The following is a 27,203-nucleotide window of genomic DNA, read 5'->3' as shown; positions in this document are numbered from 1 at the left end:
CTTGTTTCACTGCCCCCCCCCCCCATACTAGGAACCTTTGGCCTCCTTCCATTCCTCCAAGCTGTCAAGCAATTTCCAAACTCAGAGTCATTGCATGTGCTATTCACTGTGCCAGATATATTCTTCTCCACTGTGCTGGTTATAGATTTATTGCTCCTTAGCTCTAAATTTATGCTTTTTGCCATTTTTATGAAAAATATATGGGCCCTTTAAATGTTTTTTTTTTTTTTTTTGTAAACTGATACAATGTTAAATATTGTCAATAGAGGGAACTAGAGAGACATTGAAGAAAGCACAAGGTCTTCCTGTTTGTAAATTTAATTTAATTTATTTCTTCTCAGTTAATTGGATTTTACCCAATTATATATAAGTGATGAGGACAATGGTACAAATAGATCAATTATTTATTTTAGAAGATATTTTTTGGTAGATTCATGATGACTTACTAATTTCTCTGAAAAGTTTTTTAAATCTAGCATTATATTTTTATTATATTTATGTGAGTTTTTAAAGTAAAAATAACAAACTGTAAAATTGGAGAAAATTACTCACATTTTTTTTAAGGCAGGGTTTCTCTGGCTTTAAGCACTTTCTTCAGTGCCTTTCTTGGTGAGGGCTGGCTGTCTCTGTTTACCATGAGACAGTCTTCTTCAGGTGCTTACTTTGGTATAGTCTTGGACAAATCACAGAATCATGTACTCTAGGGTTTGGAGCAGTTCATAGACAAATTCTGTCCAGTTTCTTCATCTGGATATGAAGGGTTGTACTATGTGCTCTCAAATCCCAAATCTCTCTGAAGACATGCACACATGACTATCAGTTGAGCAAATAATTTCCAGTTTCAACTATGCTTCCTACTGAAAGTCCATGGTTGTTTAATGAATTACTGAAATTGTAAATTTTATTTAAAATATACACTGAGTAAGGTTTGCTTTTTTGAGGTGTGAAATGCTTATTAGAGTTTCAATTTTTTTTTCCAAAGCTTATTTATTTTGAGAGAGAGAGAGTTCACATGTGTGTAAGCATGAGAGGTGCAGAGAGGAACAGAGAATCCCAAGCAGGCTCCACACTGTCAGCACAGAACCCAAAGTGGGGCTTGAACTCAGACTCATGACCCGTGAGATCATGACCTGAGCCAAAATCAAGAGTTGGACACTTAACCAACTGAGCCACCAAGGTACCCTTAGAATTTTGATTCTTTAGCCCACATTGATCATATGATGCAAACTTCTTGGCCTTTAGCTTCCTGATTAGAAAGTAATATAATGAGAAGATAACGTGGGATTTTTGTTTAACTAATAAGCACTTTCTGAATACTTATAATGTGCCAGGCACTATAGAAGGCACTGAGGAAACAAAATTAATATGTAATTCCTGTCTGTCCTCTATATTTAGGGTGACTTGGAGGAAGAAACTGTTGTTATAAAGGTCAGCTGGGAAGCCTTTGTGGTCCATCGCTTATAAATTACAACACACTATTTCCCTATTCTTAATGTTTCCTATTAGATATAAAACTATCTTTCATAAAAAGTAAGATAGGATGGAGATCATTCAAGATGTGCTGTGTCAAACTGAAAAAAACTTGAGTTAAGATTTGATAAGAGGCAAGAATATAGGGAATGCAAAGTAGAAATTAGACTTGTTGACGAAGTACTTTGAAACTCACACATGAGAGGGTGAACTTCACACACTATGAGCACTTTGAGGGTGTTGAGGTGTATGGCAATAGAACTTCTTGTAAATGCAAAATTTTGGTACCACTGGACGCGAGATGGTTAAAGTACATTAATACGGGCTAGCCAAAGCAGATCAGAAAGAAATAAAACAAACTCAGGAGCTAAAATTAAGATTTGGAAAAGCGTCACTCCAACACCTAGACTAGAAACACACAGTAGCGCTGGGAGCTCCCCTCCCAGATGCACAATAACCTCTCCTCTCAAAGACTTAGATGTGCTACAAGGGGGCTGTCAGGCTTTACCATTTCTGACTAGGAGATTATAGTCATTTGATTTTAGGCAACGCTCTCGCTACAAAGGCCAAAATCGGACAGGGGCCAGAAACACAAGAGCAAGGCCAGGCAACCACCACCAGCCAGTCGCTGCCACGCTCTCCTCCCAGCGCCCCCTCAGAGAAAGCTGGCTTCCTATTGGACCAACCTGAGGGTGTGGGCCGCTCCCGATTGGTTTAGAGGAGGGGGCGGGAGAGAGGCGTGCCCTGATGTCATGCCAGCCCCTAAAATATCCCTACCGCTCAGGATTGTGGGAAGGAGAGGAAGCAACCGGAGACGAAAAAAATATAAACCGCAGCAACCTTTAGGGGCCTGGACCGGCCCTGTTGCCGAGCTGGGGTTCCCTCCCACCAACCGGGTGAGCTCCGCCCTTACGCCCCGCCCAAGCCGGGGAATCAGGTGACCGCGGTCCGGCAAAGTCACGTGGCTGGGGCGCGCCCGCCCGTCGTGGCCATGGCGGCCGCAGGTTCCAGTGTGGTAAGGCGAGTGGAAGAGCTCGGGGACCTGGCTCAGGCTCACATACAGCAGCTTAGCGAAGCCGCCGGCGAAGATGGTGAGGGAGCGGAGGAGAGTGGGGCGGGCGGGCTGGCCGTAGTTCATAGCTGGCACTCGACCGCGGTACGGGCTGGAGGCTGCGGCCTGTGCTCGGTGTAGATCCCAGGCCAGAGCTACCGAAGGTGTTGCACTTGTGACCCTCGCTGCACCGTCGATTGTCCACCTCCAGAAACTCACGTTGCCTTAAGCCAAGACATTTGCGTCTACACTGCGTTTTTCATAACCCATGAAAACCGCTTACATCTCAGTCAAATCAGTGCTGCTCGTCTTTATGCCTATAGCGATTGGGAAAAGAGTAGAATCTGGATAAAAGTACAAAAGTTTAAATGAGTAGTTAAAGCTGACTGATAGTACGCTGATAAGTAGTAATTGGGGTGCAGTAAAGATAGCTAGGCATGTGTAACAGTTAAACTTTTTAATTGCTGCCTTATAAATTTTCGTCTTCTGTTTTGGATTCTAAATCCAACTGTAAACAATACAGAAGAGCTTTGCATTGGTATAGTTGGGACGATTCTTTTCTATACATCGCCTCAGTTCTCACCACGGCTCTGTTAGTGTTAGAACACTTGTTTGGAAAGGTCCAAGTGTTTTCCTTAGGAAAGACTGGCTTAGAGAATAACTGCGACTTTTAAGTTTAATTGTCTTATTACATCTCAGCTCCCTATAGGTTCTACATTATTTTATTTTTGAGTTTTGAGCATTTAGTAATACAGATAGGCTTTTAAATTCTGGTGGTCTGACTCATTGTCATCAGACTTATAGGAAAATAGTAGTGGAACATTTTGCCAGATTATTGATTGTTGGTGAATTTATTGAATAGGGTCCACAATGAAATGGCTCAAGTTCAATAAAGATTATTTGCTTGATTATCTTTTCTTAGAGTATGTTTTTCAAAATCCGCAGACCACCCTGAAGCTGACTTCTTTTTTGGTTTGTGGTAAGTGAATCCCAGGATTCACATGAATAGTTTATCCACCGTAGTGGCTATTACCTGGAAGTGTATCCAGATTACCTCTAAATAAGCTATACAGTGATCTTCACCCCACACCAGCTCCACTTAAACCAGACTAAAGAGATCAAAGAATGTTTTTTATTCACTTATCACTGAGCCCAAAAGTCATTCTCATTTTTCCATGGAAGAGTTCTTTACTCCAGACTAGAATAAGGGGTGGAAGTAAAAGTAAAGTGGTGGGGCACAGAAGTGGCTCAGCTGGTTAATCATCCTACTTTGGCTCAGGTCATGATCTCATGGTTGGTGGGTTCCAGACACCATTGGGCTCTCCACTCTCAGCAAGGGGCACGCTTCAGATCCTTTGTCTCCCTTTCTCTCTCTGCTCCCTCCCCTGGTCACTCTCTCTTTCTCAAAAATAAATAAACATCAAAAAAAATTTAAAAAGTAAAGTGATGTATGCCCTTGTTGAGAGACATTATTTGATTTTTTAATTTTTAAAGATTTTAGTTTTAAGTAATCTCTGCACCCAGCATGCGGCTCAAATTTACAATCCCAAGATAAAGAGTCATATGCTCTACCCACTGAACTAGCCAGGCACCCCTTTTTGGGAGACTTTAAAGTTGTGAAGGTTTACTAAAAGTAAAATAATAGTGATCTTCGTTATGAGCTATTAATGAGTATTAATGGCAACATTTTCTTATTTTTGAAGTTAAATTAAAACATGGTTGCAGATGTTTGAACTGAACTTGGCATTCTTTTCCACACAACAAAAATAATATTCACTCAAAATGTGTCCTTTCCTGTAACAGCTACATATTTGTATTTACATTATAGGAATTGATAGTTTTCTGTTTTCTACTTCAAATGAGATGAGATGCAACTACACATTATTCTAAGATTGCTCTCCTTTTTATTTCTGGTCAATTTTTGTTCTTTATTTCTCATTGTACAAGCACAATATGTTCAGTATATAGAAATATGCCATGAGAGGGACTTTTTCCAGAGGTTATGTAAGAGTCACTTGTCTTTGCCTTGCCAGTTGTCACTTTGAATGGTTCTAGTAAAAATGTTATATTTTATAAAAGTTTGCTAAAATGTGAGCCATTATCCCCTCTCCCCTGTACTCAGGAATTCATGTGAGATACTCCTTCAGCCATGGTTTGGTGAATTCAGTACAAGTCTTTACATTTAAAATAATCTTGCAAATTAAGAAGAAAATGTCAACTCAGTTTCTAAAGCACATATAGAGTGCCATGTTCCATTCACAGTGGAATTTTTTTTTCCCCCCAGTTTGGGAGATGCTACTTCTGGGCTGAGAGATTGGAAGGTAGTGCTAAAGAAGTAGCTTTCAAAGCAAAAAAATAGTGGATCTTAAATCAATCAGAATCTGGTTTAGATACAGGCTAGTCCTCACTTGGAAAAACTTAAGGTCATCGTATGGTTGCCAACAGACATAATGAAGCTGGTGTTGCTTTCACTCCAATACTAAACAACTTACTATTTGTATAAGTGCTAAAGCTGGATCAGATGGGCCTGCAGTAAGTTCTACATTTTCTGTCTGTTGGCTAGTGTTGGAAAGGATACATATTTCTGAAGGGAAGCACAGAAGGGGCAAGTTCAGGGACTTTGAAGTCTTGATGGTAGGCGTGTCTAAATTTGACTACATGAGATGGTGCAGAAGGGTAGATAAAAAGCATCTTGGTATGGGCACTTGGCAGGTTAGGGAGGAAAAATCTATAAGAAAAAAGTGAAACCATGAAAACAAAGGGAATATGATACTGGAGACAGGGAAGAAATTAGACAACATAGGGGCGCCTGGGTGGCTCAGTTGGTTAAGCATCCGACTCTTGGTTTCCGCTCGGGTCATAATCTCATGGTTTGAGTTCGAGCCCCTCATTGGGCTCCAAGCTGACAGTGTGGAGCCTGCTTGGGATTCTCTGTCTCCCTCTCTCTGCCTCCCCCCCACTTGCGCTATCTCTGTCTCTCTCAAAATAAATAAGGAAACTTAAAAAAAATTAAAAAAAAAAGAAATTAGACAATGTAGAGGGGAGAGAGGGTGAATTGTTTTTAGAGGGCATATTAGAATACTCCTTTCTTTGAAAGAATTAGGTAATTTGTTCCACTTACAGGTTTTTAAAGGAATAAAATATGCAGATGGATTATGTAATTTTTTAGATTATGTAATTTTAATTATAACAGCTATTTACATACATAAATATATAAACAGGATAAAGTTAAAATTGCTCAGAGCTTACATTTTTGGCGCACTTGATTTAATCAGTCATGTTCTTTTAGGAAATACGTTTATGAAATTATAAGTTTTTAGTGGAAGCCCTTTCTGTAGATTTATGTATATTGTTTGTACTATTCGAATACAAGTTTTCAATTTATTATTTAAATATTTTGAGTATGTCAACATCATAAAAACAGCACTATGAAAGTGAACATACAAATTGCATTTAAGAAATGGCAACTGAACCTGGAGAAGTTCAGTCTAGCTATTGAGAATAAATTACTGTGATGAATTTAAGTAGGATTAGGCATTATGATGTACTTCATGGTTTACATAAGATATTACTACCATGCTGCGTCTTCATGCTGTAACATAATATGATTTCAGATACACCATTTTTTTTTGTTTAAAGAACACCTTGAAACTATATGAAATTCATGTTTTTATCTCTTACAGATCACTTTTTAATTCGGGCTTCTGCAGCTCTAGAAAAATTGAAACTTCTGTGTGGAGAAGACAAAGAATGTTCAAACCCATCAAATCTTCTAGAACTTTACACACAGGTACTGAAACAGATGTGGTTTCTGAGATGATATGGGGACAGATTGCCTATATAAGATGATTGAATCTGACTCCAAAGTTTAGGTGTAGTGAAACCAATTTATTCTCTATTTAAAGTGTTTGATTTTTGGGGCACCTGGCTAGCTCAGTTGGTAGAGCATGCCACCCCTAATCTTGAAGTTGTAAGTTTGAGCCCCACATTGGGTGTACAGATTGCTTAAAAATAAAATCTTAAAATAAAAAAAAAAAGTGTTAGGGTACCTGGGTGGCTTAGTTGGTTAAGGGTACAACTCTTGGTTTCAGCTCAGGTCACGATCTCACATTTTGTGGGATTGAGCCCCACATGGGGCTCTACGCTGACAGTGGGGAGCCTGCCTTGGATTCTCTCTCTGTCCCTCTTTATCTGCCCCACCCCCACTCACATGCTTATGCTTGCTCGCCCTCACTCTCAAAATTAAATAAACCTAAAAAAAAAAAAAAAATAAAGTGTTTAATTTTGGTCAGAAAAAACCCTTTATGTATAAAACGTATAGACTTGAAACTTTGAAACTATAGAAAGAAGATTTATTATTTAATGTATTGTTAAGGAAAAAAATCTTGTGGATAGCAGAATTGCTTCCCTTTATATTTCATTAAGCAAAACACTAGTACATGCAATTTCCAAGGTTTTGAAAGTTATTCAGAGGGAATAAAGGTCTCTGTAAGGTCCCTGATTATTTTTTTTCCCTGAAATTCATCTTTTTTTGGGATCCTCCACATGACTCTCCTGCTATTGTCATGCAACTGTATCAAATTTTTCTGCACCCCAGTCTCCCCACCCCACCCCCGCTCCTTTTTTTTTTTTTTTTTTTTTTACTTTCCTTTCAAATTCAGGTCTCTGTATGGGGAAGACCTAGTTTGGTTTTCTCAAACACTGCTGAGGCAAGTTGACATTAAGAAACATAATTTCATTATAGTAACTAACGTTCTTATAGCACTTTATAGTTGACAGAGTGCCTTATATGCTTTACTTGATAATGAAGACGAAGTGGTTATGAAGAGTAAAGTAAACATAGTTAAGCTTTCAAAGTACACATGTATAGCATTTAGGGGCCTGGCACTCTACTTCTTATTGAGAGGTACATAAAGCTGGTTTCCGCCTTCAGATATCATGGTTGACTGAACCTATAACAACTACTCATAAAACCCAAAGGGCTGCTGTTATTTGGCAGAGCTCTGCCTGGCTTTCTTTCCCTTTGGAAGACTCCCTGCTTGTTTCATTTCTTTCAGTGAGAGAGTTGTAAACATTTTTTTTCTCTTCAGATTTTTATTTAAATTCTAGTTACTTCACATACAGTGTAATAACTGGTTTCAGGAGTAGAATTCAGTGATTCATCCCTTACAACACCCAGTGCTCATCATAACAAGTGACCTCCTGAATACCCATCACCCATCTAGCCCATCCCCCACTCACCTCCCTCCATCAACCCTGTTTGTTCTCTTTCACAGCCTCTTGTGCGTTGTTACCCTTTCTGTTTTCGGTGTTTCCCCACCTCCCCTATGTTCATCTCTTTTGTTTCTTAATTCCACATATGAGTAAAATCATATGGTGTTATTCTTTCTCTGGCTGACCTATTTTGCTTAGCATAATATACTTTAGTTCCATCCGTGTTGTTGCAAATAGCAAGATTTCATTCTTTTTGATCACCGAGTAATATTCCATGTACACACACACACACACACACACACAGACACGCACCACGTCTTCTTTATCCATTCTCAGTTGATGGACATTTGGGCTCTTTCCATACTTTGGGTATAGTTGATAATGCTGCTATAAATATTGGGGAGCATGTGCCTCTTTGATTCTATATTTTTGTATCCTTTGGGTAAATACCTAGTAGTGCAATTGCTGGATCGTGGGGTAGTTCTAGTTTTAATTTTTTGAGGGACCTCCGAACTGTTTTCCAGAGTGGCTACACCAGTTTGCATTCCTACCAACAGGGTAAGAGGGTTCCCCTTTCTCCGTATCCCTGCCAATACCTGTTGTTTCTTGTATTATTAATTTGGTATCTTATCATGATTTTGATTGATATTTCCCTAATGATGAGTGATGAAGAGCATCTTTTCATGTGTCTGTTAGCCATCTGTATGTCTTCTGTGAAAATATGTTCATGTCTTTTGCCCATTTCTTCACTGGATTATTTGTTTTTTGGGTATTGAGTTTGATAAGTTCTTTATATATTGTGAGTACTAACCTGTTATCAGATATGCCATTTGCAAATATCTTCTCCTATTATATAGGCTGCCTTTTAGTTTTGTTGACTATTTCCTTTGCTGTGCAGAAGCTTTTTATCTTAATGAACTACTAATTTATTTTTTCTTGTTTTCGTTGCCTTCAGTGATGTGTCTGGTAAGAAATTGCTCCAGCCTAGGTCAGAGAGGTTGCTGCCTGTGTTCTCCTCTAGAATTTTGATGGTTTCCTCTCTCATATTTAGGTCTTTTATAAATTTGAATTTTTGCATATGGTGTCAGAAAGGGGTGCAAATTCAATTTTCTACATGTTGCTGTCCAGTTTTCCCAACATTTTTGTTGAAGTGTGCCTTTTTTCCATTAGGTATTCTTTCCTTCTTTGTTGAGGATTACTTGACCATGTAGTTGTAGATCCATTTCTGGACTTTCTGTTCTGTTCCATTGATCTGTGTGTCTGTTTTTGTGCCAGTACCATACTGTCTTGATGACTACAGTTTTGTAGTATAGCTTAAAGTCCGGAACTATGATGCTTCCAGCTTTGCTTTTCTTTTTTATGATTGCTCTGGCCATTTGGAGTCTTTCGTCGTTCCATACAAATTTTAGGATTGTTCTAGCTCTGTGAAAAATGCTAATGGTATTTTGATAGAGATTGCATTAAATGTGTAGATTGCTTTGGGTAGTATGGACATTTTAACAGTGTTCTTCCAATCCATGAACATGGAATATTTTTCCTTTTTGCAGTGGCGGGGGGGGGGGGGTCCTCTTCAATTTCCTTCGTAAGTGTTACACAGTTTTACCGTTACACAGTTTTACTGGTTAGGTTTATTCCTAGGTATCTTATGATTTTTGGTGCATTTGTAAATGGGATTGATTCCTTGACTTTTCTTTCTGCTGCTTCATTATTGGTATATAGAAATGCAACAGATTTCTGTACATTGACTTTATATCCTGAGACTTTGCTGAATTCATGTATTCTAGTAATATTTTGGTGGAATCTTTGGGTTTTCTACATAGAGTAACATGCTGTCTGTAAATAGTGAAAGTTTGACTTCTTCCTTGCCGATTTGGATGCCTTTTATTTCTTTTTGTTGTCTGATTGCTGAGGCTAAGACTTCCAGTATTATGACAAATAGTAATGGTGACAGTGGTCATCTGTCTTGTTCCTGACCATACAGGAAAAGCTCTCAGTTTTTCCCCATTTGAGGATGATATTAGCTGTGAGTCTTTTGTATATGGCCTTTATGATGTTGAGGTATGTTCCATTTATTCCTACTTGTTGAGGGTTTTTATCAAGAATGGATGCTGTATTTTGTCAAATGCTTTTCTGCATCTAGTAAGAGGGATCATACAGTTTTTATCCTTTCTTTTATTAATGTGGCGTATCATATTGAATGATTTTTGGATATCAAACCAGCTCTGTAGCCCAGGAATAAATCCCACTTTATTGTGGTGAATAATTCTTTTCATGTACTGTTGAATTCTATTTGCTAGTATCTTATTGAGAATTTTTGCATCCATGCTTATCAGGGATATTGACCTGTAATTTTCCTTTTTATTGGGTCTTTGTCTGGCTTTGGAGTCAAGGTAATGCTAGCTGCATAGAAGGAGTTTGGAACTTTTCCTTCCATTGCTATTTGTTGGAACAGGTTAAGAAGAATAGGTAGTAACTCTTTAAATATCTGGTAGAATTCCTCTGGGAAGCCATCTGGCCCTGTACTTTTATTGGGAGATACTTCCTTCTTTCCTTTTTTCCTTCCTTCCTTCCTTCCTTCCTTTCAAGAGCATGGATGGTTGACACGGCCAGGGTGGAGGGGAGAGAGAGAGAGGGAGAATCTTAAGCAAGCTTGATGTTCATGATGTTCAGTGTGGAGTCCGACATGGGGCTCAATCCCACAACCTGGGATCATGACCTGAGGTGAAATCAAGAGTTGGACGCTCAACAGACTGAGCCACCCAGCGCCCCTGTTGGGAGATTTTTTTTTTAAGTTTATTTATTTATTTTGAGAGAGAGAGCTAGCAGGGGATGGACAGGCAGAATCTCACATAGGATCCGCTCTGTCAGCGTGGGGCTTGAACCCAAAAACCATGAGATCATGACAGAGCTGAAATCAAGAGTCCGATGCTTAAACGACTGAGCAATCCATGCGCCCCAGGAGATTTTTGATTACTGATCAATTTATTTGCTGGTTATGGGTTTGTTCAAATTTTCTATTTCTTCCTGTTTCAGTTTTGGGTAGTTTTTATGTTTCTAGGAATGTGTCCATTTCTTCCAGATTACCGAGTTGATTGACATAATTTTTCCTAATACTCTCTTACGGTTATTTGTATTTCTGTGGTGTTGGTTATGATCTCTCCTCTTTCATTCCTGATTTTATTTATCTAGGTTCTTTCTCTTTTCTTTTTGATAAGTCTGGCTAGGGGTTTATCAATTTTATTAATACATTCAAAGAATCAGCTCTTAGTTTCGTTGATCTGTTCTACTGGGTTTTGTTTGTTTGTTTCTACTTCATTTATTTCTGCTCTAGTCTTTATTATTTCCCTTCTTCTGCTGGCTTTAGGCTTTATTTTCTGTTCTTTTTTAGCTTCTTTACATGTAAGGTTAGGTTGTGTCTTTGAGACTTTTCTTGCTTCTTGAGGTAGGCCTGTATTGAATATACTTCCCTCTTAGGACTGCCTTTGCTGCGTCCCAAAGGTTTTGGACTGTCATGTTTATATTTTCATTTGCTTCCATGTACTTCTTTATTTCTTCTTTAATTTTCTGATTTACCCATTCATTCTTCAGTAGGATGTTCTTTAACCTCCATGTATCTATGGTCTTTCCAAATATTTTCTTGTGGTTGACTTCAGGTTTCATAGCTTTGTGGTTTGAAAATATGCATGGAATGATCTAGATCTTTTTGTGTTTGTTGAGGGCTGATTTGTGACCCAGTATGTTTTTTGCACTGGTTCTCACTACTTGCCCCTGTAGAGATGCATATGCAAGGTGCAGGGGGGCAGGGCTTAGTGTAAGCACCCGGTCTCCACTTGGTGGTGCTCTTTAGCTCACTGAGGTTGCTCAGTGCTGATGGGCGGCGTGGGGAGGGAGAGTGCAAAATGGCTTCGCCTGGCTCTCCCATCCCCAGAGCAGGGAGCTTGTGCCTGCCACTTTTCGTGTAGTCCTCACAGAAAATCACTTCTCTTGTGTCCCTGGCTTTCATCAAATTCCTGTCTTCATGCTGTCTGTGTCTGAGCTGTTTTATCTCAGGTGTGTGGCTTGATTTCTAAACTCCAAATTTTAGGGACTTGTGCAGCAGGGCCCTGTGCTGATCCTCTGGGGGAGGGTCTCGCCAAGCTGTTGCCCCTTGCCAACTGTCCCAGGAAAGTGTTTGCAGGACCGCGCAGTGGTTTTGAGTTCATGGCAAAGTGGAGCAGAAAACTGGCATCAAGACTCGCTGTCCTCAGTCAGTGTCCCTGCTCCTATGCCTGGGAATCGTGTAGCACGTTAGCACCACCCTTTCTTCTGTCCTCTAGAAGGCCTTGCTGCCACTCCCAAGTGCACTCCAAGCAGGGGATCTATTTCTCCCCCAGCAACCAGAGAATCCTCAGACCACACTGTCTTCTGCAGGGTCTCCACCCTCCTTCCCCACGGCAATACTGCTAAGCCAGGCATGACCTTGGCAGTGGTGGACTTCTAAAACTTGTTGCACTCCACTCCTTATAATACTTTGCAGTAGTCTTTTTTTTAGCAGGGCCCCCTCTCCTCTGGAGCACCCTCAGTTCTTATCTCCTCCATATCAACTCTCTGCAGATTCTACCTTCCACAATTTTACTTGTAGTGTTATTTTTTCAGTCAGTTGATTTCTTGGGTGTTCAGAATGACTGGATATTTATCTAGCTGCGTTCAAGGGAAGAGGGAAGCTTCCCCCTATCTCTCCATCTTAATTAACTTCTACCCTCTAAACATTTGAATTTATTTCTAAAGATAAGATGAAAGACCTAGAGATACAAATTTGAATTCCCCAGGCCCCCTTAGACCCTAATTATGGTTCTGAATCAAAGTTACTATCCGTAGGATAATGATTTGCTCTTCCTGACTTAGGCCTTCCAACACAAGAACACTTAGCACTTAAGTAGCCCTGTATAATTAATATTCTGTGTGTTTGTACGTATGTTAATTCATTCTATCCTCAAAGCAAGGAACTTTGAAAAGCAGTTTCTTTATTTTACCAATAAAATTTACTGTCCTTGGTTAGTTGGGTGATTAGTGGAAGAACTCAGTTTCCTTAGTCTTAGTCCAGTAGATTAAAAAAAAGAGAGAAAAGGTTGTGTAGTTTTAAGGTACTTGAACAGAGCATCTTATATTTAGGAATGCTAGGGATTTAGTGTTTAAATTGCATAATGTTGGCTATATACTGCCTTTATTGGGTGGCAGAATACATATTCCCCAAATGCTAGGTCTGCATTTGAAGAAACAAACTATTTGAAGATTCAATATATAAAACTAGAGGTAGTGATCTTAAATTGATATAGCAGGTATTTAGAAAATGTTCAAGAAGTATGTATGTGTAAATTGCAAGGAAAATAATATATTTTTCGTAATTAATGTCATATATGATTAGCTTAAAGTCTTCTTTATTTACTTTTTTTGAGAGAAGCAAGATTATCATTAATTCAATATTTTACTAAAATACCTATGAGGTTTCCTATGAAGCCCATCAGAGACTATGTGTACAGCTAGACATTTTTCCCACTTTTCAAATTTAATTGTCTATAAAGCATCTGTATATGTAAGGTTAAAATGTAAGTTATTCACATTTCAATCATTAATGGATACTTTTGTTTGTTTTACTGCAGGCCATTTTGGACATGACATATTTTGAGGAGAACAAACTAGTAGATGAAGATTTTCCTGAGGACTCTTCACAGAAAGTAAAAGAGCTAATCAGTTTTCTTTCAGAACCAGAAATTTTAATTAAAGAAAATAATATGCATCCAAAAGTAAGTTTTGTACTCCTGTGAATTATGGTGGAATGCTGTTTCTTCCTCTTTTGCTCTTTAGAGTCTGTCATTTCTTCTTCTGGAATGTGTCTTTGTCTCTGTTTAAAATGAAGATTAAAGGAGAGATGTATGAGACTTTAACACCTCAGACCAACATCACAACTAAAGTATCACATATATGTTTCAGAATATTTGCATGATGGAATTGTATTGGAATTACTGGTGCCTGATCATTTTCTAAACACAGATATTTGCTGTTTCTGCTCCCTTTACTTCTGCAGATTGAAGGTCCTGAGGGATCTAATTAACACATCTCTTGTCCTTTTTACAGTCTTTTTCCTCCTGGGCATTTGCTGCTTTTCTTCCTATTGATCACCCCATCTCTCTGAGGCCCTCAGAGCCTGGCTCTTGTTCTTCCCCAAACATCTGCCCTTTCTCCCATCCTGGAAAGATACACCCTCACCAAGGATATCTTAATCCTCTGATTTTCTCTATTCTGTCTGCTTGACAACCTGTTCACATGCTTTTTATTGTCATCTCTATTTAGATGATTCCAAGATTTTTGTCTAGCCCTGGCTATTCTTGCAAGCAAGTAATTTATTATCTTTAACTGCCTGCTGGCTCTCTTTACCCAGATTTTTTTTTTTTTTTCTCTATGTGTTTATCAGGGGATGTTAACTGTGGGAACAAATAATCCCAAGTTTTAAATGATACAACACAGTAAAAGTTTGATATATTAAAACCTTATATATATATTTTTTCATTATTTTATTCTAACAGTACTACAAGTGTCATCTTGTTTCAAGTAACAGATTTCTAAAAAGTTACCCTTTTTTAACGCTTATTTTTTATTGAACTGTTGTTGACATACAATGTTACATTAGTTTCAAGTGTATGGTATAGTGATTCAACAATTTCGTATGTTATGTTATGTTCATAAGTGTAGCTACATCTTCCAAGGCAATTATAATACCATTGTACCCATTTTCCCTGTGATTTACTCATTCCATAACTGGGAGCCTGTATATCCCACTCTCTCCTTCACCTGTTTTGCCCATTCCTCTGGCAACCATCAGTTTGTTCTCTGTATTTATGAGTCTGATTCTGCTTTTCGTTTGTTTATCCATTTGTTTTGTTTTTTAGATTTCACACGTAAGTGAAATCACGTGGTATTTGTCTTTCTCTGTCTGATTTATTTTTCCTAGCACGATACCATGTAGGTCTATCTATGTTATCACAAATGGCAAGATCTTTTCTTTTTTATGGCTGAATAATAACCCTTTGTATTTACCACATCTTTTTTATCCATTTATCTATTAATGGACATTTGGGTTATTTCCATATCTTGGCTATTATAAATAATGCTGCAATAAACGTAGGAGTGCATATATTTTTTTAAATTAGTCTTTTTGTTTTGGGTAAATACCCAGTAGTGGAATTACTTGATCATACAGTAATTCTATTTTTAATTGTTGAGGAACATTCATACTGTTTTCTCAGTGGCTGCACCAGTTTACATTCCTACCAGTAGCATACAAGGGTTCCTTTTTCTCCACATCCTTACCAACACTTATTATTTCTTGTCCTTTTGATTCTAGCCATTCTGACAGGTGCAAGGTGATATCTCATTGTGATTTTGATTTGCATTTCTCTGATAATTAGTAATGTTGAGCATCTTTTCATGTATCCGTTGGCCATCTCTATATATCTTCGTTTGAAAAATGTCTATTCACGTCCTCTGTTTGCTTTTTGATTGGATTATTTGGGTTTTTTTGGTGTTAAGCTATATAGATTCTTTATATGTTTTGGATATTAACCCCTTATCAGGTATATCATTATGTTATTTGCAAACATCTTCCATTCAGTAGGTTGCATTTTCATTTGTTGATGGTTTCCTTTGCTGTGCAGAAGCTTTTTGTTTTGATGTAGTCTCAGTAGTTTATTTCTTTTGTTTCCTTTGCCTCAAGAAAAATACCTAAAAAAATATTGCTAAGGCCAATATCAAAGAAATTACTGCCTATGTTTTCTTCTAGGCGTTTTGTGGTTTCAAGTCTTACGTTTAGGTCTTTATTTTATTTTGAGTTTATTTTTGTGTATGGTGTAAGAAAGTAATCCAGTTTCATTCTTTTTCATGTAGCTGTCCAGTGTTCCCAGCATGATTTATTGAATGAAAAGTTATCTTTTTAATCAGATTATGGAATACTTATATTTCAGATATATTAGAAATGGCTACTAAAATACTTAAATATTATTTTCTAAAAAATTGTAAATTGGAGTAGTTATTTTCACGTAGCAATAGATTTCTAAACTTATAATTGATTCAAACAAAGTAAGGCATTCATGAATAATAAGTAGCCAAGTAAAGGGCAAATTTTGTGAAATGAAAGTGTTTTGAATTGCTCAATATTTTGGAATTTAATTTTTATTTTTACAGATGTGAGGTTTCTTTTTTTAGCTAAGTCTTTGTTGTATTTCAGCCCTGCGATTTGCTTGGGGATGAACTTCTGGAATGCCTCTCTTGGAGAAGAGGTGCTCTACTCTATATGTATTGTCATTCTCTGACCAAAAGGAGAGAGTGGCTCACAAGAAAATCCAGTTTGCTTAAAAAGGTAAAAAGGTGTTCCTTATACATTTTAGATTGTTGACTTTACAGGTTTCAAAAAGCTGTCATTGGTGTAGTACAAAGAGTAGTGGAATCAAAGGGTCTGGGTTTGCACTCCAGGTTTCAACTTACTAGCTATGTATTCTTAAGCATATGGGAATTATTGTGAAGATTAAATAAGATAACATGTGAAAGCCTTTGTAAACTGGGAAGTTTATGTGCTGTTTTTAAGTTTGGGATTTTTTTTTTTAAATAGAATATAGACTGTCTGTATTAATTTCTAAGCATATTTATGGCCTGAAGGAAACAAACTTGGCTGTGACCCTCTCTCTGTCAGCAGATAACTCATAAAGAACCTCGTGACCCTACTGTAGAACACTGTAGCCCTCTGATTCGTCTTGACTCTTCTGACCAAATCTGTAAATCCAAAGAACCTGTCTTACATTGTTTTACTAAGAATTCAAACTTGAGTTGGTTGTATACATAGTTTATGCGGGCCTAGAAATGAGAGGTTACCCTTGATGTAAAATTTTGTTCATAGTATTTCTTAAATTATAACAAGCACATGTTTTAATAAATTGTTTTTGAACAATTAATTGTTATTTTATCTTTTTCTTCCTCTGTTAACATCTTTGACAAATATATTACTGAGTCATGTGTTCTTGGTTAGTTCTTTCTTTTTTTATCTCCCATACTCTTTTGCTAATTGGAGCATTTGGAAGGTTGTATTTATAAAAGTTTTGGGATGGGGTGGGTCCTTCTACCATTGTGATATAATAACCACAAGATACATTTGCAAACTAGTCAATTTTCTCTTAAGTAAAGAATGGGGGGAAATTAACGTTTGAGGTTTCTACAGTTCTTCATATAATACTTATAATTCTTTGGCTTTGATTTTCATTTAGTATCTTATTGATGGGATCAGTTACTTGCTACAGATGCTAAATTACCGGTGTCCTATCCAGTTAAATGAAGGAGTTTCTTTCCAAGACTTAGACACAGCTAAATTACTGAGTGAAGGTAATGTGATCTCTTTTTGCAGTTTCCTGTTTTAAAGGGTTTTTTTTTCTTAATTTTTACGTTTACTAGACTTTACTCTGATTTAAATGAAATTCAAGGTACATTATATACCAAAAAATAATAAGAGGGCTTTTAAATATCTTCTCATGTGAAAAATAAAAAATACTGCTATTCCCTTTAGAGTAACTTTGAAAGAATTATATATCATGCTGCTTTTATTTCGTATCCCCAATTAGCCCAATTAGGCACTAGATTCGGCTACTTGAAACAGACTGGAAATAACTTTTTTTAAGTTTATTTATTTTGAGAGAGAGAGAGAGAGAGAGAGCCATGCACGCAGCTGGGGAGGGGCAGAGAGAATGGGAGAGAGAGAATCCTAAGCAGACTCTGCACTGTCAGCATAGAGCCCGACTTGGGCCTCGAACTCACAAACCTTGAAATCATGACCTGAGCCTAAATCAAGAGTTGGATCCTATCCGACTGAGCCACCCAGGTGCCCCGGAAGTAACTTTTAAACAAGTAGAAATTTACTGCTCTTTCACATAAAAATGGTCTTACGGGGCACATGGGTGGCTTAGTCAGTTGAACGTCCGACTTCTGCTCAGGTCATGATCTCGCGGTTCCTGGGTTCAAGCCCCATGTCGGGTTCTGTGCTGACAGCTCAACTTGGAGCCTGGAGCCTGCGTCAGATTCTGTGTGTCTCTCTCTCTGTCTCTGCCCTTCCCTCACTCGCACTCTCTCTCAAAAATAAATAAACACTGAGAAGAAAAAACAACAACCAAAACCAGAGCTGATTATGGTGATTCCTATCAGGATCCTACCTTTTTCCTCCATCATCTTCAGAACTACAGCCTTACAGCTTCAGAGGGAGGCATTTATACAGAATACATGTAAACAGTACTTCCCAGAGTTGTGCAACATGCACCTCTGTTGAGGATATTGCATTCTCAGTGTCTCAACATGCTTCTGGAGGTCTTTTCGTCTCACCTGTGTTTCAGTCTATAGGAATGGCAAAAAGATGTTTCTTTCAGTCAACACTGCTCCTTTGGAATAACCTTCTTAGAAGTTCCTGACACTTAAAACTTCCACCCACATTTCACTGGCAATAATTTAATCACATGGCTTCAAACAGGTGCAAGGGAACCTGGGATTACAGTATAGCCCTTCACCTGATACATTGCCATCCCAAGTAAAATTGTCTCTTAACTAAGAAAGAAGGGAAGAATAAATACTAGGTGGCAAATGTTAGTTCCTGTCATATCTATCCACCTGAAAATATTAGGAACTGGATATAGAGCATCATTTGGGTTTTAGACTGAGGTGTGGGAGGGAAGAACCACTTATTTTTGCCATCTCTTTATAAGTGGAGGAACTGATGTCATGATAAGCCAGAAGATGTGTTGAAGGTCACGTAGCTAGCAAGTGACATTAGATTATATGTGTAAACTTTCTTTTTACTTCATCTGAAATTTTGATGGGGAGAAATCAAATACGGAGAAGAAGAAAACTTAGGGAAAATTCTATATTTCAATTTTATAAGTATATTTTAATTATCCTTTTTTCTTTGTTAGCTTTTGTAGGTTTTTCCATTTTATTTGAAAACACTGCTTAGAAAAAGCAGCATGATTTAAGCTACTGAAAGTTGTTATTTTCAGTTAATTCAGGCACGTAGCTGTCCTAAAAATTGCAAATACCAAATGCTCCTCCAGTGGGCCTGTTTTGACAAACATCGTGTTTTGGTTTATTTGTAGGAAGTATTTCTTGCGGATAACTAGTAAACTGATTAGCTGCATTGACAGCGGCCTTTCTAAAATCTCCTCACCCACCAATATGTATTGATGTAAAAGAAAAAGTAGGGATGGGCACGAAAGCCTATTTAGAACCAAAGAAAGTAGCAAGAGTCACCAATTTCTCTTATTCTCTCATTTCTAGTCATAGGGTAGTATACTCTTACGGCCTGGAATTTTCTCTTCAGGATGTTTGTGGTACTAGTGTCTTCTCTTAAATCATAATTTGATTGCATTAGCCCCTAGCTTCCACTACTTCTTCCACAGGAGAATCAAAAGGGACAGATAGGGTCTCTTTTTTCCAGGAAAAAAAAAAAAGAAAACATCCACTCCATAGCATTTTTGCCACAGGGCTAGGTCCTCTTCTGGTGTTGGCTTCTTGTTCTCATCTAAAGCAGTTTGTTCCTCCCTACTTCATCTCTCTCAAGATGTAGCTTAGGAGCCAGGAAGCCTACCTGGCTGAATTACTCCTGATACCCCATCAGAGAGGTTCTAATTATTTTTTTTTCTTCACTTAAAACATTTATTCAAAAATGAAAACAATGTAAGTGTTTTGACATGATAGTTTTTGTATACTTAAATCTGTATATTTTAATACATAGTATGGTTTTGAAAATTAGTTCTTAGTATTCTGTAAGTGTGAAAATTTTATTTTAGATTAGGAAGGATCTTAGAGATTTTATTTTATTTTATTTTTAAAAATTTTTTAATGTTTATTTATTTTTGAGACAGAGAGAGACAGCACGAGCAGGGTAGGGACAGCACAGAATCCGAAGTGGGCTCCAGGCTCTGAGCTGTCAGCACAGGGCCCGATGCAGGGCTCGAACTCATGGACTGGGAGATCATGATGTGAGCTGAAGTCAGATGCTTAACCGACTAGCCACCCAGGGGCTATTTATTTATTTATTTATTTATTTATTTATTTATTTATTTTAAATTTAAAAAAAAATTTGCATCCAAATTGGTTAGCATATGGTGCAACAATGATTTCAGGAGTAGATTCCTTAGTGCCCCTTACCCATTTAGCTCATCCCCCGCTCCCACAACCCCCCCAGTAACCCTCAGTTTGTTCTCCGTATTTATGAGTCTCTTCTGTTTTGTCCCCCTCCCTGTTTTTATATTATTTTTGTTTCCCTTCCCTTATGTTCATCTGTTTTGTCTCTTAAAGTCCTCATATGAGTGAAGTCATATGATTTTTCTTTCTCTGAATGACTAATTTCGCTTAGCATAATACCCTTTAGTTCCATCCATGTAGTTACAAATGGCAAAATTTCATTCTTTTTGATTGCCGAGTAATACTCCATTGTATATATATACCACATCTTCTTTATCCATTCATCCATTGATGGACATTTGGGCTCTTTCCATACTTTGGCTATTGTTGATAGTGCTGCTATAATCATGGGGGTGCATGTGTCCCTTCAAAACAGCACACCTGTATCCCTTGGATAAATGCCTAGTAGTGTAATTGCTGGGTCGTAGGGTAGTTCTATTTTTAACTTTTTGAGGAAGCTCCATACTGTTTTCCAGAGTGGCTGCACCAGCTTGCATTCCCATCTAATTATTTTTTAATATTTTATTAGCCAATATTAAATATAATTCTGAATAATCCTTAATAATAATTTTAAAAGTTCTACATGAATTCAAAATATTTTTGTGGCCAGATCTTAGTGATAATTTACCCACCTTTAGAACTTAAGAACACAGTGACCTAAATGATTCTTTAAAAAAAATCTCTGACAAACTGTTTTTTTGGGGGTTGGGAGTGATGGACCTCTTTTATAGGTAAAATAGAAATGCCAATTAAATGAGGATTATATTAGTGATCATTTGGCTTTTCTAGTGTAACTGAAATGAGAAGGAAAAATGCTTAATGACTAAAAGGAATTTATTTGAGTTTTAATAACCAAGGTCTCTTTTTAAATATTTAAATTCTAATCTCTCAACCTAAATGATTTTCCCAGGAATATTTAGTGACATTCATTTGCTGGCTATGATGTACAGCGGAGAAATGTGTTACTGGGGATTGAAGCATTGTGCAGATCAACAGCCAGAAAATCATGAAGTGGATAGTGGTGTTTCCGGAGCAAGCTACACGACACAGAAAGAACCCTTGGATTTCCGAGAAGTAGGAGAAAAAATTTTGAAAAAGTATGTATCTGTGTGCGAAGGACCCCTGAAAGAACAAGAATGGAATACAGCAAATGCAAAACAAATTTTAAACTTCTTTCAGCATCATACCAACCAGTAAGTTCAGCTATTCTTTTTGAAACAGAAGAACAAAACAACCCGTGAAATGGAAAAAGTTCCAGAAGACATATTGACACTGAGCTTAAGAATGTTACACTATGTAAAGATAACCAGCAGGGTTACCTATTTTTAAATGTCATTGCCATCTTTCATTACATATTTTTAAATCTATGAAGGAACAATTCTTTAATTTTTGAGATGGCATGTAATTTTAATTCAGCCATCCTGTAACTAATACTAAGTAGTAATCCAGTTTAGCTTTTTAGAATTTTTTTTATTACTTTAGGTTTCTTTTTTTAATATTGTGACATAAAATTGACCACTTTAAATATCTTCAGATTATTTTTAGGTCTATCTTGAAGCTACGCTTCAGCAATTAAAATCAAGTCACCTCATTGCTTTAGATGGATAAAAAAATGGGCAAAATAGAAGATTGTGACTAGTATTTAGACTCCCATTTCCAGAATAAGATAAATAATGCAATGCCACAAGAGAATTGTTTGATTTTTTTTCACCATGTATTACTAATAGAATTAAAAATTTTTATGCTATTGGGCATTATATAACCATTTTCAAATGATTTTCCTGTTTTGTTAAAAGAAAATGGATGGCTTATCAAATGAGTAATGAAGATGAAACCAATTTATGTTAGTCCATCATTAGCTCATATGTGTTTAGAGCACAACTTTTTGGATGTATTGAAATTTTAATATTTTTGTCTTTAATAATAGAGATGGCCAGAGAACCTAACTTTCTATCTTGCTTACAGTATTTCTGTCTACCTCAACTCCTCTTGTCATCTTGGGATGATCTGTCTAATACCTTGCTGATATCCTTGACTTCTGTGCCAGTGACTACATCACATTCCAGGAACTTACTCCCATGGCTACACCTTGAATGAAAATCACCATCTTGTGTTCTCTTTCTGAAATCTTAAATTTCAGTAACCGATAACAATTCCTATCTTTCCAGCTTTTTCACTTCCTCATTTTTGTTGATTTTTCTTTCCCTGAATTTCTATTCTTTTTTTTTTTTTTTTAATTTTTTTTAATGTTTATTTATTTTTGAGACAGAGAGACAGAGCATGAACAGGGGAGGGGCAGAGAGAGAGGGAGACACAGAATCAGAAGCAGGCTCCAGGCTCTGAGCCATCAGCCCAGAGCCAGACATGGGGCTCGAACCCATGGACCGCGAGATCGTGACCTGAGCTGAAGTCGGACGCTTAACCAACTGAGCCACCCAGGTGCCTCCTGTATTTCTATTCTATCTCTAGCTTCTTTATAGCCTTCTCCTCTTGACTGTTCCTCTTTCTCCTAAACCATCAGCCCGTTTCAGATTTTCTTCCTTTCCTCCAGCTTCAGCTTTATAAGGGTCACCAGTTGAAGTGCTCTCCACAGCCCCTTCAAGTCCGTTGTCCTCTTGTTCTTCAGTGTAACCATTCTGCACACCTCACCATTGAATTTATCCTGTCACCCACCTTTTCTGGAATGCTGTGTCCCATGTGAAGTTCATGTAACCCTTCAAGGTGTAATCCCTATGAGTGTCTCACCTTCGACTTTGGAAGAGCCCTCAGTATAAGCCTCTTGTTTGTTCCTGCTGTGGCTCCTCTCCTTTTCTCTTGGTGGCTAACCTAAACCTCACTACTTTTTTCATGTCCTCTATCTCCTCCCTTAGCATATGGCGCTTGGTCCGCTCTTACAGAAAATTCAGACTATGAGGAGTTTAATTTCTATTTCCCAGCTTTGCCGTACTCATTTTCCCCATTTTTAGAAGAAAAGAGGTCACCTGCTTCCTGTCTAAAGCTGATCTCCACCTCTCCTCATTTCCCCTGGAGCTTCTTTTTTTTTTCTGCTTGCCCCTTAGATATTGCTCTTCCCTGAAGGTCTGTTTTCTTTTTCCCCTCCCCCCCCTTTCCTTCTCTCCCTCCCTCCCAATCTCGCTCTCGCTTTTTTTTTTTTTTAACTTTAAATACTCTTAGGTGATGTCATTCATAGCCCTGGCTGCTTGTGATAGCTATGTTAGGCTGACTTCTAGACTTGCAACTCAAATCCCAGCTTCTCCTGCTCTCTGAGCCTTCTTTCTAACTGCCTATTAAATATCTTCACTCACACAATTTTGGTAATTCAGTATGTCCAAACAACTGACCCTCATCTTTTGTTTAAAATCCTTTTTGGTTCATGTTTTTTCTTTCTTTCTTTCTTTCTTTCTTTTTTTTTTTTTTTTTTGGTCTTTCACAGAGCAAGGCAACAAAGAATGCCACAATCTAGTTTCTGTCTACCTTCCCAGTTTTCTCTCTGCAGTGCATCCCATGTTATCATGTTCTAGTTCAGTGTTCCTCAGCATTTACAACCCAGGCTGCTTTTTGATAAACATTCTGATAGAACATCTTGGTATAAGGAAAATCTCTCCCTATCCCTGCCCCTGTCTCCTTGTTTATCCTTACGCAACAGAGATTTTTATTTAATATAGCTTTTTAACCAGTTTTACTACAAAAATACCTTTGTGCTTTCTAAGTATAAAAATTTAGCTCATTTTTAGTATGGTTTTAGAACCACACGCCCCCTTACCCCCATCTTTTGGAGCATGATGATCAATTGCAAATACTTCAGTTCCTTTCCCATTGGGCTCCCCTCAGTACTCTGCAGATCTCATTACTTCTGCCGGGAATGCTTTGTCCTTCTTTGTGGCCAGGTGAATACTTGTGCTCTAGGACTCAGCTCCAGTGATACTGGATCCATAAGGTTTTTTCAGCCCTTTTCAGTCAAATGTTCCTTTGCTTCTGCTCCCTGAATGTTCCTTCCCATGTTATCAAACAGGTAACACTGCTTTATAGTTCTTTTCCTTATGTGTTGGTGAACTCCATATTTAAAAAATGTATATTCATACATTGTGCTTAATGAATGGTAGGCCCTTAGTAATGTTTTTTGGTTTTGTTTTGTGGGGTTTTTTGCCTTTTTTTTTTTTTTTAATTAATAAGAGACACGGTTCTTAAGTGCCGAACTCTGCACAAAAGGGTTGCTGCTATTGGATTCCAAACTGCCATGCCCTCTACACCAGTGGTTAATAAGGCAAATAAGAAATTAGTTCTCAGAGAAGTAAAGTATTATGTAGATTTGGAACCTGAGAAAACCATAACTTTCTCTTCAGAAATGGGAACTTCCGTTTTGCCTTTACGACCCTTGGGAACCACTTGGGTCTCTCACTGGCTGGTGTAGTTATGAGGGTGCTACTGGGTGCTTTTTGTACAACTTTTCCATCCCCCACATAATTGGAGAATGATCTGTAGACCATAATGCTTACAGTGCTTTTTACTTGGGTGTATTACAAAACAATGAACAACAGATTTTTGTATGTATGTGTTAAACCTAAGTAAATTTTATTTCATTTAAGTGAAGTATCTTCAGGATAACAACACTCTACATCAGCAAGGCACTATAATTCCCTCATCAACAATTATTATGTGCCTACTACATGTCAGGTTTCATCTTAGGCATTGATGATATGGCTTTGTAAAACATCATTTTGGGGGGTTTATATTCCAGTGGAGGAAGTTAACACATTTTAAGAAATACACGTATCGTGTATTAAGTGGTTAGTGCTATGAAGAATAAAGCAGGGTAAAGGGCTTGTGTGACTCTGGAGAGGAGTGCTGTTTTATGTATGGTGGTTGGGAAGGCGTGCCTATCTACTTTAGCATTAGCGTCTTCAAATTCTCTCCCTTTGGTTAAATGCCTTGCTGCACATTCAGTACATTCATAAAGTTTCTTTCTTATGGAAGTTCTGATACAGAATTAAGGAACGAGTCAGTCACTACGTAAGACCTTTTTCCTTTGATTACATTTAAGACGTTTTCCAGTGTGGGCTTTACTAATGAGTGAGTGAGAACCTAAAGGCCTTGTTGTGTTATTACATGGGGGTTTCTCTCCATTTTGAGTTCTCTGATTGTTACTAAAACTGTTAAAGGATTTTTTTTTTTTAATCCTTAAATTTGTGTGTTTCTTTTGCAGTGTGAATTTTTTTATGTTAAGTAGTTAAGTTTCAAAGTAAGCTTTGAAACTTAAAGGCCTATCTGCTTTGTGGCATTTATAGGGTTCCTGGCTATTATGGATTGTTTGATGCTGATTAAGTTTCAAATCATGACAAGACTTTCCCTCATACCTTTGCATACAGTAGAGTGAAGTGAGTGAGGGTTGTGGCTAAAACTCCACAATAAAATTACATTCCTATCTTTACCCTCCCACTGTGGGTTCTGTGATGTTCATTGAAGTGGGAACTGTATCTAAACGTATTCTCAGCTTCATTTTAATGGCATTCTTAAAAACACACAACTGGATAACATGCTAGTTTGGGATGACTTGGCACTTTTCTCTTGCCACCTACGAGGGCTCCTTTTTTGGCTCTAATAAGGATACCTTATCTGCAACAGAATCCAGGATTCTGTAGTTCTCTAGTGTCACTTCCTTGTATTATTTTCAACACAGTATGAGATAACATGTTAGGAAGTATTGTATTAAAATGCATTTACTGTATCCATAAATAAGTATGTGATATGTATTCATGCTGAAGTTCTTTATTGTTTTTTGTTCTCTTACTTGTAGTGAAGATTTCCAAGTAAAATGTTTTGGAGCATATAAATTTTTTTTAATAAAACCATATTCCCATATTTGTATCTTGGTCTTTATTTTCTTTTATATCTGAGTGTTGTATCAGAATGAAAACTTTCATTGTCTCAGTTTACTTTGACATCTGAACATTATTTCTTATGGTTCTAATAAATGTCATACGGTATAGTATATTGGTTAGGAATATGGGCTCTGGAGCCAGAGATCTGAGGTTAAATATTAGCCCTGTCGTGTCCTAGCTTTGTGGCTTCACATAAATTACTTAAACTTTCTGTACCTTAATATCCTATTATTTAACAAAGGAGCACTATTAGTACCTATATCACAGGTTATTGGAGATTAAATGAATTAATGTTCGAAGTTGCTTAGTTTAATGCCTAGCACATCCTAAGAGCTCAAAAGACTAGTTTTTATTATTTTCTTTAAGTCTAGTTTTGTGTATCAGTTCATCATGCTGAAAATATACTTATCAGCCAGGATAATTGAGTGACAAACTCTTGTTCTGGCCAGTGAGCACTCACTCACTGCCTTGTGAGTTCAAGTGGTGCTGACCTTTCTAAATGGAAAGCAAGTTTCAGAGAAGAAATTACTGGCTAGATAGACATTTTAAATGTTTGTTTTAGATATGGCTAGAAAGAAACCTACAATTTTCAGAAATTTTTCAGCCCCAGTCTCACAATGTATGTATATATCCCTGTATACCAACATCAACATTTACCTATCAGCTTGATTGACTTGGCTTCTAGTACCTTTAGGTCACACTGAACTGACAAGTCAGAGGCATTTAATGAAATATTAGTCATCTAATATCCTTAATATCCTGTTTAAAAAATAGATTAAGCTGGGAAATCCACATGATTGAATGGTATGTAGCTATAAGAAGCAAAAGCAAATATTTCTGTATAATGCTATGGAGTCATCTTAAGTGAAAAACAAGGTGGAAAGAGTATATAGTACTATTTAAGAAAGGGAATAAATATGTGTGTATAACCTTGTTTGCTTACATATATGTATATATATATATGTATATTATATATATAATATATACATTATATATATGCATTATATATACATTATATATATACATTATATACATATATGTATACATATGTATACATATATGTATATATGTGTACATATATACGTATATATGTACACATATGTATACATATATACGTATATATGTATACATATTTGTATACATATATATGTATATGTATACATTTTTTTTTAATTTAAAAATTAAAAAAAAAAAAAGTACTTCTGGTGGGAGGTATGGAGAGAGGTACCAGATGGAGGGGACCAGGATGGAAGCTAGACTTCTCTGAATATACATTAAGTTTTGTACTTTTGACTTTGGAGCATGTACTACATTTTTACAAAGCAAGATTACATCAAAATTAA

At 37.2% G+C, this 27,203-nt stretch overlaps 1 protein-coding gene across 1 annotated transcript; it reads left to right on the top strand.

Annotated features, from left to right (window-relative positions):
• The first annotated feature begins 2,163 nt into the window (after positions 1-2,163).
• RIMOC1 (RAB7A interacting MON1-CCZ1 complex subunit 1) lies at positions 2,164-25,840 on the top strand. Its single transcript, XM_045439266.1, has 6 exons — positions 2,164-2,561; positions 6,205-6,311; positions 13,375-13,518; positions 15,996-16,127; positions 17,026-17,140; positions 20,892-25,840. Exons 1-6 carry the CDS (start codon positions 2,462-2,464, stop codon positions 21,176-21,178), a joined length of 885 nt encoding a protein of 294 aa, XP_045295222.1. The 5' UTR covers positions 2,164-2,461; the 3' UTR covers positions 21,179-25,840.
• The last annotated feature ends 1,363 nt before the right edge of the window (positions 25,841-27,203 follow it).

This window comes from Leopardus geoffroyi, chromosome A1 (genome assembly GCF_018350155.1).
Source record: "Leopardus geoffroyi isolate Oge1 chromosome A1, O.geoffroyi_Oge1_pat1.0, whole genome shotgun sequence".
Taxonomy (NCBI): Eukaryota; Metazoa; Chordata; class Mammalia; order Carnivora; family Felidae; genus Leopardus; species Leopardus geoffroyi.
The sequence above is the reverse complement of the archived record's forward strand: the minus strand, read 5'-3'. Positions and strand labels throughout refer to the sequence as shown.

Coding starts and splice junctions, on each gene's coding strand:
- RIMOC1 (XM_045439266.1), top strand. CDS start 2,462: ATGGCGGCCGCAGGTTCCAGTGTGGTAAGGCGAGTGGAAGAGCTCGGG. Junction 6,312..13,374: donor TTCTAGAACTTTACACACAG/GTACTGAAACAG, acceptor GTTTTACTGCAG/GCCATTTTGGACATGACATA. Junction 17,141..20,891: donor AGCTAAATTACTGAGTGAAG/GTAATGTGATCT, acceptor TGATTTTCCCAG/GAATATTTAGTGACATTCAT.